At 35.4% G+C, this 17,284-nt stretch overlaps 2 protein-coding genes across 4 annotated transcripts; both read left to right on the plus strand.

Annotated features, from left to right (window-relative positions):
• The first annotated feature begins 288 nt into the window (after positions 1-288).
• LOC140880947 (uncharacterized) lies at positions 289-4,805 on the plus strand. 3 transcript variants are annotated; one of them, XM_073285850.1, is made up of 5 exons: positions 289-540; positions 1,455-1,898; positions 1,993-3,253; positions 3,369-3,515; positions 3,917-4,805. In XM_073285850.1, the coding sequence occupies exons 2-5, from the start codon at positions 1,848-1,850 to the stop codon at positions 4,537-4,539; spliced, it is 2,082 nt and encodes a 693-aa protein (XP_073141951.1). In that variant the 5' UTR covers positions 289-540; positions 1,455-1,847; the 3' UTR covers positions 4,540-4,805. The 3 variants fall into 3 exon arrangements, with proteins under 3 accessions (XP_073141951.1, XP_073141953.1, XP_073141952.1); XM_073285852.1 differs by having other exon boundaries at positions 290-540; positions 1,996-3,253; XM_073285851.1 differs by lacking the exon at positions 289-540 and adding an exon at positions 632-896.
• A 1,766-nt stretch (positions 4,806-6,571) lies between these two features.
• Positions 6,572-9,269, plus strand: LOC140884302 (uncharacterized). Its single transcript, XM_073291019.1, has 4 exons — positions 6,572-6,973; positions 7,204-7,412; positions 7,631-7,738; positions 8,396-9,269. Exons 1-4 carry the CDS (start codon positions 6,682-6,684, stop codon positions 9,116-9,118), a joined length of 1,332 nt encoding a protein of 443 aa, XP_073147120.1. The 5' UTR covers positions 6,572-6,681; the 3' UTR covers positions 9,119-9,269.
• Positions 9,270-17,284: the final 8,015 nt, after the last annotated feature.

The following is a 17,284-nucleotide window of genomic DNA, read 5'->3' on the forward strand; positions in this document are numbered from 1 at the left end:
CGAGCTCGAGCCAAAATATTTGAAATTATCGAGTTTCGAATCGAGCTCGAACTTGAATATACTCTTATCGAACCAAATTCGAGCCTTAAATTTTACTATTATTCGGCTCGATTCGATTCGTTTGCACCTCTACTTGCAACCGTTAATATGAAAAAATAATTTTATATTTAAACCTTATTTTATATAAAAAGTCAATCATTAATTTTCGACTACCAATTCAATTTACACTTATTCCTCGTCCACTTCAATAAACAAAAAGAAGAAAAAAATGATTCCTCGTAGAATATAGATTTATGTTTTTTTTTTGTTTAGCGGCCAAATGAATGCTGCCCTCTGCCTTTCGTCCAGAATAAATTCATCGATATCTTTTCATCCCTTTAATATAAAAATTTCTCTGATTTTCTAGATCTCGAAGGATTTCGCTACACTATAAATCACCGCCGACCCTAGCAAATTTTCATCCCACCAATCCGCAAGTTTTTGTTGTTTTTCTTAATCAGAAGCTCAGATCTCCTCTCCCGGCAATCTGGCAAATAAGAGGTCAGATTCCTGTTTTATATGTATTTTTTTGTGTGTGTTTTTTTTAATGGAATCAGTGTGGTGTGAGTCGGGATTTCGTTTTGTAAATTAGCTTTATGTTATAGTTTCGTATATAATACTTTTTTGCCAATCAAATTACATAGAGAATGAATGGTCGATGGGTATGTGCGGTTTCTTCGTTTCACGCGTTTTTGAATGTATACATGCACGTTCATGCACTTTTGATTACTTTTGGATATTATTTGATCATTATTGTTATTATACGTTGGTGAATGTTGTCTATCAATAAAGTATGAATGATTATCTGTGAAAGAGCTAATTGGGGTTCTTGTGCTGATGTCCATGACCCGTGACAGGTTATTGATTTTTCTGGATGTTTCTTGTCTGATTCTCTTTTGTTTCTATGTACAGGTGTGCTTGTATGCTAATTCTGTTACTTTCTCTTATGAGCTTGATTGATTGCCTTCTCAAATAACTTCCTTCGAATTAAAAATGAAAAATATAGGAAAACTATCAAGAATTCTTGTGCAGAAAGCAGTCGTATACAATTCAAAACTATAAAATTGTGTAAACCCATAATTTACTGCTTCAACTTATTTCTCTTATGTTGCATGAACATGACAAACTAGTGGTTTTCACATGCTTTGGGGTTTATATTGGACATTGAAAGTGATCCCGTGAAATCTTGCTTGATAAGGTTCTCTATATTTATTGAGAATGAACGAGTTTTTAAATGAATAACCTTGAGATAATCGAATATCTGTTGGGATAATTGAGCTATTGAAAGGACTTCTGTAAATACTGAAAGATGAATCTTCCTTTCTTGCGTATTAACTTTTCATGGCGTAGGTGACTTGATTTGTATTGGCTGCTGAGCATGTCGTTCCTGATATTCTTTATGTTGTTTTTTCCAGGCTTTTGTCTCTTACATGCGAAGTCATTTTTGGGCTCTCAGAGTCGCTAAAAAATTTCTTTCAGTCTGGCAGCTACAACAACATCAAAGGTATCTCGCACCTTTGAGAAGGTGCGGGGCAATAACGAGGGGGTGATACTATTATGTGCTTTGAGGAGATCTAGATCATCTCATATTTGGAGATTGTGCCGTGTTTCAGAAGGTTTATCACTTGACTATGGCTAATGTATGCCACGGTTGAGTCTCAACAAAGTGTGGTGGTGGTGGCATGTAACTTCATTTTATTAGCTGCTTTGCAAAACCTAAGAATAATAGCTGTATTTGACTTCCAATAGCCTTCAGAATAGTGTCACAGTTAAAGGACTGATGTGAACTTTTAACCAATTTTAGAGCTATGGTTAGATTTTCATGCTTTCAATCTCGCGTCCATTCTCCCAAACAAAAGGTTGGTGGATCATCTCTTTATTTGGTATCTGCTTATTATTTAGTTATTTTTATTTCCTCATTCTGTACCTGTTGATAACTCAGTTTATCTTTAGCAGAAAAGAACTCAGGTGACTGCCGAGGCAATGCAGGGAAGACTGGAAGATACTTCTCAAAGTTGGGTACAGCAGAAGAATTCGTATTGTCCTGCAGAAAGCAAGCCGTTTTTTAAGGACGAGGTAGAAACACTCCACAATGGAGCCAATCATGCGAACATTTCCTCTCCAAAGGATCGTGACTGCAGATCAGAAGAAATGGAGAGCAAATATAGTGTCGAGTATGATATTGAGGCTTACAAGAACGTGCAAATAAAAAAGAGCCAGTCTTTGGGAAGTGGATTGAACTTGAAAGAGTGGGACTCTGGTGGTGATGTTTCAGAAGGTGAGATGGAGCAGAGGTTTTCTTATAATGGATCTGCTGATAGTGGTAGGATAGTTGTTTCGGATGGCATTAATGATCATGTGCATGACATGTCTGAACAATGTCAAGAACCTATGGCTTCCGATTCTGTAATGAACTCCGGCTTCATCAAAAAAGGATCCATATTTTCGATTGAAGATTCGCTACAATCCGAGAGGGAAGACGCTTATAAAGATAATTTACATTCATCAGTTGTTGGTGACATTGATGACCATATGCCTCAGACTCCACGAACTATTGTAAAATCTCGTTCTTTGCCCGGTATGGTTTCCCCTACTAGGGGATCCACATCCTTGTTGCCTTGTTCTAGATCTGCTGATGACCTGAATGCTTTAGACTCTGGAATGAACAGTGTTTTAGCGTACGGTGCTGGAAAACAAGTACAAAATCGACAACAGGGTTATTCTATCTTTGACAATGACAAGGAAGATGGTGAAAATCCTGCTGATGAGGACACCTGTGAGAATTATAACTATGTTGGTTCGGCAAAAGACTGGATAATACCTGTGTCTGAAGGAGCATACATGGAGAAAAGTAGAAAAGAGGAAAGTTCTCTGCACAGGTGGGATGAAGTACCAAGCGAGGATTTAAAGTTGAAACGAATTGAAGAATGGGTTATTGACCTTCAGCACTGTAGCCCATTGAAAGAAGAATCGAACGAATTTTCTATATTCCATGACACTGAGTTACCAAAAAGTGATGCACTAGCGGAGAACCCCACTGCTGCGAAGTTGGAAGTCAAGGTGAACCTTGGAAATGAAGTTGCAAAGAGATACATATCTTCTCTGAATGCCTCAGCTGCAGCAGCTAGGCTGACTAACCTTGGTTTGGTCGTGATCCCATTTCTAAGTCCTTTTATCAGCCTCAAAACACTCGATTTATCTGGGAATTCGATAGGTATGTTTCTCTAGCATCTATTCCCCTGGCACTTGCATAAGCTGCCAGTGCCACAAATCCATTTTCATTGTTTTATTTATACTGACATTTTAATGACTACCTCTGTAATTCTCAGTGAAGATAGCTTCTGGTGCTCTTCCTCGAGGACTCCAGTTTTTGAATCTCTCAAAAAACAGCATCTCTGCTATTGAAGGGTTGCGGGACCTCACTAGACTTCGTGTCCTTGACCTGAGTTATAATAGATTATTACGAATTGGACATGGTAAAACCTCTTCTCATGCTAAAGTTTGAATCTGTTTGTGTGATGGGCTCAAATGTTGGAATCATGTCATTGTTGTCGCAGTTTTGGCGAGAAAATAAGGCGCATATCTATCTAAGTTGAAAATTTTAAGAATTCCAATGATCATTCAAATTTGGCAGATTTAAAAATTCATGCATGAAATCAAATTTAATGCAATTGAAATTTTTAAGAATCCGAAAGAGTAAGTCAGTTGATTTGGAATTAATTCAAATGGTTTTGGAACTAACGAGGGTGGAAAATAGAGAACTTTAATTTTATGTTGTTATCATTAAATAGGGGTAAATCTGAAAACTTATTTGTATATTTGATATGTCGTGTCTCCAGCTTGCGCCATAATACACTTGTTCTGATGTCTTTGACAGGCTTGGCGTCGTGTTCCTCTATGAAGGAATTATACTTGGCTGGTAACAAAATCAGTGAGGTGGAAGGTCTCCATCGTCTTCTAAAATTGAATGTCCTCGATTTGCGATTCAACAAAATTTCTACAACCAAATGTCTCGGACAACTAGCTGCTAATCACAACTGTTTGCAAGCTCTCAGCTTGGAAGGAAACCCTGCTCAGAAGAACGTAGGGGACGAACAATTAAAGAAATATGTGCAGAGTCTTCTTCCCAACCTGACTTACTATAACAGGCAATCAATCAAAACTGTAGCAATGAAGGACATTAAGGCCGATCGATCAGCTCGTCTGGGGATTAGTGGTCATCAGATTGATCGCGGGGTTCGGTCGGAGGCAAAGATGGTGAGAAAAGGAACTCATGGCACTGTTTCTCAGAAAGCACCGTCCACAGTTCACGGTCGGAAAAATCACCTGGTATCATCGGCAAAACCATCAAGGGCTAGGCATGGACGTCTGCCTCCAACTGGAATCAGGGCAACTCAAGGGCCACCATTTGCGGAACATAGCAGCAAACATCTGGGCTTCATCAAGAATGATTCTCTCATTCGCAGAAGCCTGAGCGAGGGAAATCTGGGCGCTCCCTGATCGAGTTTCTAAAGTCCATTTATATTTATTCTATAATGCATGTTCATATGCACAAGTCTGTTAAGATTTCTCGTACCATTTCGTCTGTGTCATGACATAATGTCATGGAGTGTGAAGAATGACTTTGGTTTTCTTTTACTCGTTAGTACTGAAAGACTTTGGCTTCACTGGAAGTTTGGAACAGTTATTTCTGCCGGAAGTTTCCAGTTTTCAGTATTCGGTCTCTTCATCAGAAGTTAGTATATTGGAATTTGATTACAATTCAAGCGTTTTGTGTTTCGTCAATTCTTACACTAATTTTCGATCTCTCCCTTTTCTACTTTTCATGATATAAGCCCAAATTTTATAAATGGGTCTGTTGATTTTATATGAAACTGAGTCGGAAAGATACTCTAAACAAATGAACGGAGGAAGATTTAGGGAAATGGGTTTGGTCAAATTTTCGTTTAGACTTCTCAGTGTTATGTAATGAAATGCATTGACAGAAGTCAAAATTGGAAAGAAAATTTTTGTCCGGAACCCATTTAACAAAATGGCCCAACAATTTTTTTTTAAAATTATAATCTCGTCCACAAAAAACGCATTATGTATAACACGTTCACGAGGAGGTCTATATTTTTCTGAAAAATTCTGCACAAGTCTATTGACCCAAATACATGCAACCTCTATCCGAGCGCTGTCCATCGCTTTTTTTTTTTTTTTTTAAATTTATTTATTGGGACCAAATGGCTAAATTAGTGTTTTTGTTGTGTTTTTATTTTGAGAAATGTTAGCTATTAATTTGTGTTATTTATTTATTTATTTTTTTTTTGAGATAAAGTCAGTCTATTCATTAAATAAATCTGTCAAAGTTACATCCATTAACCAAGATGGATAAGAATCTTCATTCTTCAACCCAAGATAAAGGGGAAGGATGATTCAAAGCAAAAAATGCAAGCGCATGTCCACTTTGTTCGCCTTCCTACTGGCAAAAGAGACTTTCTTAAAACATTTAGAATTAAAATAGTTGTACAATATTCAAAATAATCACGCCATCATGATTGGAATGCTCCATCGAGGAAGACAAAGCTTGTACCGCTTGGAGGAGTCCGAATAAACCCACACATCAGTAAAGTTCCCTTGAAAAGCAAGCATCAAAACAAAATGAATAGCACTAAGTTCTACGGTGACCATCGAACCTAGATGTCGAATCGCCCGAACGGAAGTGGCCCGAATGTAACCAAGATGATCTCTGATCACCGCTCCCACACCGAATTTCCCACCTGCTCATGAAAAGCTGCATCAACATCCAACCTATAATTTCCCATTGAAGGTTTTTTCCATCTATCCTCTCGACTGAGATTGTTAATCAACATTGACGAGCCCCCAGCGTGTCGAGCTTTCCGAAATTCATGTAAATATGAATAGACCCAATCCCACTAAGGCGGTGTTTGGGAGAGTTTCTAGGAAGCACTTCTCAGCTTTTCATTAACAAATTTTTGAAATTTTGTAAAATTTTGTTAACGAAAAGTTGAGAAGTGCTTCCTAGAAGCTCTCCCAAACACTACCTAAACCTCTCGCTCACTTTATGTTTTGCTTTAAGAAAACATATTAAAAAATTTCTATTTTATACACACAAGTACATGTGTATTTTTCACTAGTATATATAAATTTTGGAAGAACGTAAACTCATCTTTGTATCTGTAGTCTGTACCCACTATAAAGAAGTTGAATTTTTCCTGAACCCGAATCCACACCGTTTAAGGCAACACTCACAAGATCTGGACTAGGTGGGTGAAACTGTCATTCCTAAATATTATACCGTTATTTTAAAACTAATGAATTTTCAATAATATTTTGATAAACAAAACTACCCATTAATGAAGATTGTAAATAGAGATAATTATTTTATCTTAATTATTTAATTGAAATTTATTATTAATTGATTAATTAAACTAACATACATTATTAATAAATTAAGGAAGCTCAATATTATAAATATATTTATAAATTTTGAACACAAACATTCATCACAAATAAAAATTATAAAAACTAGTGCAGACAAGCTCAAAATTTGAAATTATGAAATTAAACCAAAATTTAAAACCAAAAAAAAGGCCCGCCAACAATTCAGATTCTGATTCTGCACATGAATGATTGAAAATGGAAAGCGGAATGATATCAGTGGACAAATGGAGCTCCGGCAGCCAGGCCTACTTCTTGACTCACCTCCATGCCGATCACACCGCCGGTCTCTCCGCCGCCTGGAGACGGGGTCCCCTCTTCTGCTCCAGGCTCACTGCTAAGCTCTTCCCTTGCAAATTCCCCGAATTTGATCTCTCCCTTCTGCGTGTACTCGATATTGGATGCTGGGATACACTTTCTTTGACATCCCCTTCTTCCGGATCCCCTGCCACCGTCTACGTCAAAGCTATTGACGCTCGACATTGTCCCGGTGATTAAATTCATTTTTTCCCTTTTTTGTTTTTAAATTTCTTTTGTTTAAATTGGTGCTTCATTGATGCTTTCACGGTTTTCGTTCTTTAGGTGTTTGTTTTAATTCCTCAATTGAGTTTCGTCGGGATTTTTTTGGAAAAGTTTTATTATTTCTTCAAGATCTTATGTTAGGAATATATATCCTCATGAAAACCTCAACTTACACCCTTTTCCAAATCCTCAATACAGGTTCTGTTATGTTCTTGTTTCGTGGTGAATTTGGCTGTATGCTCTACACTGGTGATTTTCGCTGGGAAAAATCTGTTGATGGAACAAATATGGGAAGTACCATGTTACTTGATGCTCTCGAGGATCACAAACTCGATTCATTATGTTTGGATAATACTTACTGCAATCCAAAATATTCATTTCCTTCTCGAGAAGTTGCTGCCAGGCAGGTACGTGCCTAATGCTGTCGAAGTTCTTGTTTTCCGTTTTCTACCCGTCTCAGTCACGTAGCAAAGGTAGAGAATTACTGCACATGACATGAACAAGTTAACTTGAGCTCAAAGTTTTAAAGAGACAATGTGGCACTAACAAAGCCATCAAACGCCTTGTCATTTTTCTTTTAGAAGTAATGTAGCATTGGTCAATAATATGGGCAGACCTGTTGCAGGTTGTTGATATCATCACAGCTCATCCTGACCATGATATCATTATTGGAATTGATTCATTGGGAAAAGAAGATCTTCTGCTCTACATTTCGAGTGTGCTGAACATAAAGGTTTGTGCTGCTAGCGGGAGTGTGCATGTGTGTTTTTTGGAGGGACTAAGCATCTGCAGTTCTACTTGTTACTTATGCATGAGTATGTGATGTAGAGTATAAATATAAAGCATAATAGGCATAGCACAACACTATTCTGAATTATAGAGTGCCTTAAACAAAATAAAGCGCGCAACTAGTAAGGATCATAAAGCCCATACTTAGATCAGAAATTCAGAATCACAATGATGTATTACAAACTTAGAGATTGTTCCCACATGCATTTGGCACTAGTATGCAATGTTGCGTCTGTAAATATTAGAATGTAAAAATGAGAGTTCGATGTCCAATATTTAAGCTTCAGTTGGTCATTGGTGGATTGACTGCCTTGACTAAAATAAATCAAACCACTAATGAGAATCATAAGGCCACACTTGGATCAGAATCACAATGATGTACTAAAAACTTAGAGATCATTCCTGCATGCATTTGGACTAGTAGTCTAGTACGCGAAGTTGGATCTGTAAATTTTAGACTGTAAGAAGGAGAGTTCAATTTCCAATATTTCAGCTTCAGTTGCTGGACAGCCAAATAACATCGCTTTTTGTAATAGGTTTCTCTCGCTTGATAAAATATTTTTTTGTCGAAAGAGTGTTAGTTAAATTTGGCTCTCTACAGATTTGGGTGTGGCCAGAGCGATTGCAAATCATGCATCTTCTTGGATTTGTCGACAACTTCACCACTAAAACCACGCTTACCAGAGTTCGTGCTGTCCCTCGTTACAGCTTTGGCATTGATACTCTAGAAAGTTTGAATACATTCAAACCAACCATAGGAATACTGCCGTCTGGACTTCCATGGGCTATGAAATATGTAACAGGAAACAAACGTCTTTTCTGTTCTCCTTCTGCATCTCTCAATAACAAGACCAACTTTAGGCCAGAAATCTCCAACTGTTCCAAGATACAGGATTCAACCGGAGCTTCAGCGGACGATAAAAGATATTACAAACATATACATGTAGTTCCCTACTCTGATCACTCATGCTTCGTTGAGATACAGGAGTTTATTGAGCTTCTCCGCCCAATTAATATTAAAGGCATTGTTTCGTCATCCTCATCTTATATCGACCCACGTTATTATTTTGGCCACCTTTGTGGAACTAAGCAAGCATCCTGGAGGGTACATCAGAAGCTCGAGAATGAAAAAGGGGTTGATATGATTGGAGAAGGGGTTGATAAAGTTGAAGGTGCTCCTGTAAAATTGGAAACCCCCCCTATGTCAGGAATGAAAAGAAGGCTGGACCATGTCGATTTTTTTGGCATCCGTGTTAGTAGAGTTAGCTTATTGAGGAGATTGAGCCGTGGAGCAAGGATATCTGATCATGAAGAGCTTGTCTAAGTATAGTGTTTCTAAAATGTACGAGGCTGTCAATACCCCTTACAGACCAGAAATGTATATGAAAAACATAGAGAAAACTTCTAAGTTCATTAGATTTATAATAAGGATAATTATAATTTTTACCAACAGTCCAACACTCAATTGTTTGTATTTGAATAGGTCTTTACACATTTAACTAGAGGCTTTAAAGAACCATAAATTGTAGCTGTGAAAGCTTTTACCACGAGTAGTTTGCCATAAATTGAACACAAAAATGTCTTTTAATGCAATTAAATGCTTGATGTAGACCCAATATAGATGAACATTATGTAAACTTTGGAACCATTTAATTTCCTGTTTTTTGGGTGCAATGTTGAGTAGAGTTTTGTCTATGCTACCCCATTCGGACAGTGTCCGAATGAGAATCTAACGGCCCATGTTTTTTGGGATTTGATATGAGATCATATCAAATCCCAAAAAACATGGGCCCTTGGATGCAGCACATGGACACTGTCCATGTGCTAGCATAGACAAAGCCGTTGAGTAGTAGTGCTAACCAAAAGTCCAAAACTAAGTAAACATACAAGAACTAAACGAAAATTACTAATTGATGATATCTGAATATTTTTATTATTAATCAAGGCATGTTTTTTTGGGTCAACCTTTGGCCATATCGTTATTATTACAAAGTGTTCATTGTTCTATCATTTTATCGGGTAACCTAAAGTTCTAAACAAGAAGACCGAGTCAAATTATAATTTTATGCATTTCAGATTTTCAACGAGTTATCTGTCCTGAAATTTTTGCAGTAATTTTCAAATCATAATTTTCGACCAAAACTAAAAACATTTTGTTACAAAAACTATTTTAAAAATTTGGAGCTATAATTTCTGACTTTTTGATTTTTCTTTATAATTCAATTTAAAATTAAAAATAAAAATGATTTTCAATATGTAAACACCAAAACTTTTAAGAAAAATACTTTAAAAAATAGAATTTATTTAAGTGTTTTTAAACTATATCTTCAATATCCAAATTCAAAAAGTAAAGAATTAGAAGTGAGAGTTGTTGAAAATATGTTGTTTTTATTATTATTATTATTATTATTATTATTATTATTATTATTATTATTATTATTTAAAGTTGAATGTTGAATATTGAGTTGTAAAATATTGAAAATTAGTGTGTGATGATGTAGACGATGATATATTAATTTTTGGACTAATCTCAAATGTGGATCTATAAATAGGTCTTCATTTGTGATGAAAAACACAATTGAATTGAGAGAGAATAATTTGTGAAGTTTAGAGTTTGATATATTTTGAGTTTTGAAATTTTTATTTTTTACCATAAATTTTTACTTTTTCACAACACGTTATCGCACGATCGCTCGAAGGTTTTCTATAATATCCGACGCTCCAAAACACAAGAAGAAGACAAAAATATTCAACAAGTATGAATATTTATTTTATTGTTTATATATTTTTACTATGTATATATATTAATATATAATTTCATGTTATTATATAAAATGATGTCTATGACACCGATCTTATAATAACGTGATATGATATATATTTATTATATATATACTAACTATATTAATATATAATTTTATGTTATTATATAAAAGGATGTCTATGACACCAACCTTATAATAACGTGATATGATATATATTTATTATATATATATACTAACTATATTAATATATAATTTCATGTTATTATATAAAAGAATGTCTATGACACCGACCTAATTATAATAACGTGATATGATATATATTGTTGTGTATTTATATAATAACCATATTCGTATAATCTCATATTATTATATAAAAGGATGTCTATGACACCGACCTTATAATAATGTGATATGATATACATAATTATTTAATTATGATTATCATTATATGCATCACATGATTATCACAAATTTTTATTCAACACATAATCATTTTTTTCTTGCCCCCAACGGTCACAAACGGTAACAAAACGGCTAATTTTTGTCCTATAAATATGATCACTCAAATTCATTTTCAATCACACCAAATTCACTCTTTCTCTCAAAATAATTTCTCCTCGATTTTTTGAAGAAGAAGATGATGACATTTTTAAGGCTATTTTTTATAACTATTATGGTTATCATGCTTACGATTCTTGTATTTATCGGTGAATATCCGACTCACACTTTTTTATTTATTTTTAAACATGCTTGTACTCGTCGTTTTTTCATTATTTTGTATTGTCATATTAATAGAAATTAACTAATAAAATGCATTGTTATTTTTCTAGTACCACCATGTCAAATTTGACAAAGATTGAATTCGTTGCGCTAGATATCACTGGAAAGAATTATATGCCATGGACTCTCGATGTAAAAATGCATCATGAGTCATTGGGTCTAAGTAATACCATAAAAGAAAATAATATATCATCCTCACAAGAAAAAACAAAGTGTAACGACCCACGTCCTTCCACCGCATCCCTCCCCAGCCTATAGCATGGGCTCGGACCGCATGGTTCAACGGGCATCGCACTCATGACCTCCCCACTCATGACAGTGGGTTTTTGCCCTCCCCAGGAATCGAACCTTGTACCTAGCTCAATGGTACCAGGAATCATAAAACTTTGTACTTAAGTCTGGAGGTACAATTTTCGATTCCTGGGGAGGGCAAAAATCCACTGCCAGGAGTGGGGAGGTCATAAGTGCGATGCCCATCGAACCATGCGGTCCGAGCCCATGCTATAGGCTGGGGAGGGATGCGGTGGAAGGACGTGGGTCGTTACAAAAAAAGGGCGCCCTTTTATGTAACGACACATGTCCTTCCACCGCATCCCTCCCCAGCCTATAGCATGGGCTCGGACCGCATTGTTCGACGGGCATCGCACTCATGATCTCCCCACTCCTGGCAGTGGATTTTTTGCCCTCCCCAGGAATCGAACCTTGTACCTCCAAGCTTAAGTACAAAGTTTTATGATTCAGGAATCATAAAACTTTGTACTTAAGCTTGGAGGTACAAGGTTCGATTCCTGGAGCTAGCTAGCTCAATGGTACCAGGAATCATAAAACTTTGTACTTAAGCCTCGAGGTACAAGGTTCGATTCCTGGAGCTAGCTCAATGGTATCAAAAATCATAAAACTTTGTACTTAAGCCTGGAGGTACAAAGTTCGATTTCTGGGGAGGGCAAAAAACCCACTGCCAGGAGTGGGGAGGTCATGAGTGCGATGCCCATCAAACCATGCGATCCGAGCCCATGCTATAGGCTGGGGAGGGATGCGGTGGAAGGACGTGGGTCGTTACATAAAGTCTATGATTTTCTTACGCAGACATCTTGATGAAGGATTGAAATGTGAGTATCTCACAGAAAAAAACCCAATGATTTTATGGAAAGGGCTGAAAGAAAGATTTGAGCATATAAGGAAAGTTATACTTCCGACCGCTCGTGATGAATGGAATACGTTGAGATTCCAATATTTTAAAAAAGTCATTGATTACAATTCTGCGATGTATCGAATAGTCTCGCAATTGAAATTTTGTGGGCATGTTGTTACCAAAATGAAAATGCTTGAAAAAACATTTTCCACTTTCCACGCGTTGAATATAACTCTACAACAACAGTATAGAATGCGTGGATTTTCGAGATATTCTGAACTCATCGCATGTCATCTTGTGGCGAAAAAGAACAACGAATTGTTAGTGAGAAATCATCAATCCCGACCCACTGGATCAACGGCATTTTCAGAAGCAAATGTCGTAATTAAAAATGAAAACCAAAATCAAAGACATAAACAAGATTTTGGTCATGGACGAGGTCGAGGACATGGGCGTGGGCGTGGACGTGGACGTAAAAATGATCGCGGTCGTGGTCGCGGCCGTGGATATGAAAATAATCGAGATAGTTACTTCAATAACTTATCTCAAAAGAACGTCACGAACCACCCACCAAAAAGATAGCATGAAAACACGAGTAAAAATGAAAATCACTCAAAACGATCTGAGAGTGTTTTTTTTATAGATGTGGCACTCCAGGACATTGGTCACATATTTGTCGAACCCCTGAGCACCTATGTAAGCTCTATAAAAAATCGATAAAGGGAAAAGGAAAATAGACCAATTTTGTTGAAAACGGTAACCATTTAAGTGGTTCAACTCATTTCGATGCTTCTGATTTTTCAAATAATTTCGAGGACATTGATTAATATATTGGTGGGACTAGAATGCAACATACTATATTTTTCATGTATTCTTGTATTATGAAAATGTTATATTTTTCATATAATGAAAAACGGTATGAACAAAGCTAAACAAGAAAATAATTTCATGGAAGTTTGCATACTCGATAGTGGTACAACGCAAACTATTCTCCGAGATAAAAGATATTTCTTGGAATTAAAACCAACAAAAACAATGGTGAATACAATATCAGGTCCTGTAGACTTGATTAAAGGTTGTGGAAAAGCACATTTTTTGTTACTTAATGGTACAAAATTTTTGATAAATGATGCTTTGTATTCACCGCAATCAAAAAGAAATTTGTTGAGTTTTAATGACATATATTCTAATGGGTATGATACTGAGACGATAACTGATGGAAATCAGAAATATGTGTGTCTTACCACATATAAATCAGGAAAGAAATACATGGTTGAAAAATTATCAATGCTTCCTACTGGATTGCATTATACACATATAAGTCCAATCGAATCAAATATGGTGGTTAATAGTTCTTCAATATTAACCAATTGGCATGATCGATTGAGACATCCTGGTTCAATAATGATGCGAATAATTATTGAAAATACACATGGTCATCCATTGAAAGACCATAAGATCTTTCAGAATAATAAGTTTCAATGTAAAGAATGTTCTCTTGGAAAACTTATTATAAGACCATCACCAGCTAAAATCCAAACATAATCACTCATATTTCTTGAACGTATTCAGGGTGATATTTGTGGGCCAATTCATCCACCATGTGGACCATTTCGATACTTTATGGTATTGATCGATGCCTCTAGCAGATGTTCACATGTATGCTTATTGTCAACTCGGAATGTGGCATTTGCAAGATTAATGGCTCAAATAATAAAATTACGAAATCAATTTCCCGATTATACAATCAAGAAAATAAGACTTGATAATGCTGGAGAATTTACTTCCCAGACTTTCAATGACTATTGTATGTCAATGGAAATACTGTTGAACATCCTGTTGCTCATGTTCATACACAGAATAGATTAGCTGAATCATTGATTAAACGTCTACAACTGATTGCTAGACCAATGAGTATGAGAAAAAAAACTCCCTATTTCTATATGGGGACATGCAATTTTACATGCGGCGGCATTAATTCGCATCAGACCAAGTGCATATCATAAATTCTCCCAATTGAAGCTTGCATTTGATAAAGAACCAGATATTTCTTATCTGAGAATTTTTAGATGTATGGTATATGTGCCTATTGCACCACCTCAACGATAAAAAATGGGTCCTCAAAGAAAAATCGATATTTATATCGGTTATGATAGCCCATCAATCATTCGATATCTCGAGCCTCAGACAAGCGATGTGTTTACAACACGTTTTGCTGATTGTCATTTTAATGAAGAAATCTTCCCAATGTTAGGGGGAGAAAAGAAACACATCGAAAAAGAAATCATATGGTATGTACCATCATTGTTACATTTGGATCCAAGAACCAAACAATGTGAAAAAGATGTACAACAAATTGTGCATTTGCAAAGAATAGCAAATCAAATGCCAGATGCATTTGCAGACACAAAAGGGATAACAACATCATATATACCTGTTGTAAATGTCCCTGCTCGAATTGAAATGCCAAATAAACAAATTGAATACACTCATGATGTCATAAAACGCTTGAAGCATGGAAGGCCAGTCAGTTCCAAGGATAAAAATCCTCGGAAAAGAAAAGTCATAGAGAAACACGATGATCACAAAATATAAAATGGTATTCCAGAAGAAACACCTGATGATGAAAATGTTCTGTCAGAACCACAAACTGACGAAAATCGTGAAATCTCTATCAATTATATTAATACTGGAAAAATATGGAACCGAAAAGATATAGAAGATATTGATGAGATATTTCTTATAATGTGACATGTGATATCATAAATGAGAATGGGGATCATGAACCAAAATCTTTTGGTAAATGTAAAATTCGGCATGATTGGGAAAAATGAAAAGATGTCATCTATGTTGAATTGGATTCGCTAAATAAACGTAATATTTTTGGACCTATAGTCCTCACACCTGAAGGTGTAAAATCTGTTGGATACAAATGGTTTTTTATTCGAAAACGAAATAAGAAAAATGAAATAGTAAGATATAAAGCTAGACTTATTGCACAAGGTTTTTCTCAAAGACTTGAAATTGATTATGAAAAAACATATTCTCCTATTATGGATGCAATTACATTACGATATTTGATTAGTTTGGTAGTGTCTGAAAATTTGAAAATGTGTCTTATGGATGTTGTTACAGCTTACTTATACGGATCACTTGATAGTGATATATACATGAAAATCCCCGAAGGATTTAAGATGCCTGAAGCAAAAAGTTCAAAACCCAGAGAATTTTATTCTGTGAAATTACAAAGATCATTATATGGGTTGAAGCAATCCGGCCAAATGTTGTATAATCGGCTAAGTGAGCACTTGATTAAAAAGGGATATATAAATGATCCAATATGCCCTTGTATTTTCATCAAGAAAACAACATCCGGATGTATAATTATTGTTGTATATGTTGATGATTTAAATATCATTAGAACGAATAAGGAAATTCAAGAAGTTATGATGTACTTGAAGGAAGAATTCGAAATGAAGGATCTTAAAAAAACCAAGTACTGTTTGAGTTTGCAAATCGAACAAAAAGAATGTGAAATTTTTGTTCACCAGGAAAATTATACAGAAAAGGTCCTTAAACGTTTTAATATGGATAAATCAAATCCATTAAGTACTTCAATGGTTGTTAGATCATTAAATATAGAAAAAGTTTCCATTCTGTCCATGCGAAGATGATGAAGTTATTCTTGGTCCAGAAGTATCATATCTAAGTGTCATTGGTGTCCTTATGTATCTTGCAAATTGAATTAGACCTGATATATCTTTTACTGTAAATTTATTGGCAAGATTCAACTCATATCCAAAAAAGAGGCACTGGAACAGAATTAAACATATATTCCGTTATCTACGAGGAACGACAGATTTGGGACTTTTGTACTCAAAAGACACCAATAAAAGTATCATTGGTTATGCTGATGCTGGATATTTATCTGATCCACATAAGACACGTTCCCGAACCGGATATATATTTACTCGTGGAGATACTGCAATTTCTTGGCGTTTACAGAAACAAACACTCATAACAACTTCATCAAATCACGCCGAGATTATTGCGCTACATGAAGCAAGTCGTGAATGTGTTTGGCTAAAATCAATGACACAAAATATCCAAACTTCTTGTGGATTATCAGTAGACAAGAAGTCTGTGATGCTGTATGAAGATAATGCTGCATGTATTGCTCAAATGAAAGAAGAATACATCAAAAGTGACAGAACCAAACATATCCCCCAAAGCTCTTTGCCTACACTCAAGAACTTGAGAAGAACAAAGATATTGATATCTGTTACATTCAATCAAGTGAGATCTCATCAGATCTCTTCACAAAGGCACTTCCTACGACAATATTCAGAAATCATATATATAACATTGTGATGTGCAACCTACGGAATATGTGAAGAATCACTCGTGTTAACATGAGGGGGAGTTTACGTGGCTGCACTCTTTTTTTTCTTGCTATGGTTTTTATCCCACTGGGTTTTTCCTAGTAAGATTTTTAACGAGACATTATAAAACAAGTAATAAAGACAGTTATCATATCACGATCATCATCACAAAGGGGAATGTTGAAAATATGTTGTTATTATTATTATTATTATTATTATTATTATTATTATTATTATTATTTAAAGTTGAATGTTGAATATTGAGTTGTAAAATGTTGAAAATTAGTGTGTGATGATGTAGATGATGGTATATTAATTTTTGGACTAATCTCAAATGTGGATTTATAAATATGTCTTCATTTGTGATGAAAAATACAATTGAATTGAGAGAAAATAATTTGTGAAATTTAAAGTTTGATATATTTTGAGTT

Source organism: Henckelia pumila, chromosome 2 (assembly GCF_033568475.1).
Source record: "Henckelia pumila isolate YLH828 chromosome 2, ASM3356847v2, whole genome shotgun sequence".
Classification (NCBI taxonomy): Eukaryota; Viridiplantae; Streptophyta; class Magnoliopsida; order Lamiales; family Gesneriaceae; genus Henckelia; species Henckelia pumila.

Excerpts from the sequence above, each read along its gene's own strand:
- LOC140880947 (XM_073285850.1), top strand. The coding sequence starts at position 1,848 with ATGGTTAGATTTTCATGCTTTCAATCTCGCGTCCATTCTCCCAAACAA. Across the intron at positions 3,254-3,368 it reads TTTATCTGGGAATTCGATAG|TGAAGATAGCTTCTGGTGCT; the intron begins GTATGTTTCTCT and ends TGTAATTCTCAG. Across the intron at positions 3,516-3,916 it reads ATTATTACGAATTGGACATG|GCTTGGCGTCGTGTTCCTCT; the intron begins GTAAAACCTCTT and ends TGTCTTTGACAG.
- LOC140884302 (XM_073291019.1), top strand. The coding sequence starts at position 6,682 with ATGGAAAGCGGAATGATATCAGTGGACAAATGGAGCTCCGGCAGCCAG. Across the intron at positions 7,413-7,630 it reads GAGAAGTTGCTGCCAGGCAG|GTTGTTGATATCATCACAGC; the intron begins GTACGTGCCTAA and ends GACCTGTTGCAG. Across the intron at positions 7,739-8,395 it reads CGAGTGTGCTGAACATAAAG|ATTTGGGTGTGGCCAGAGCG; the intron begins GTTTGTGCTGCT and ends GGCTCTCTACAG.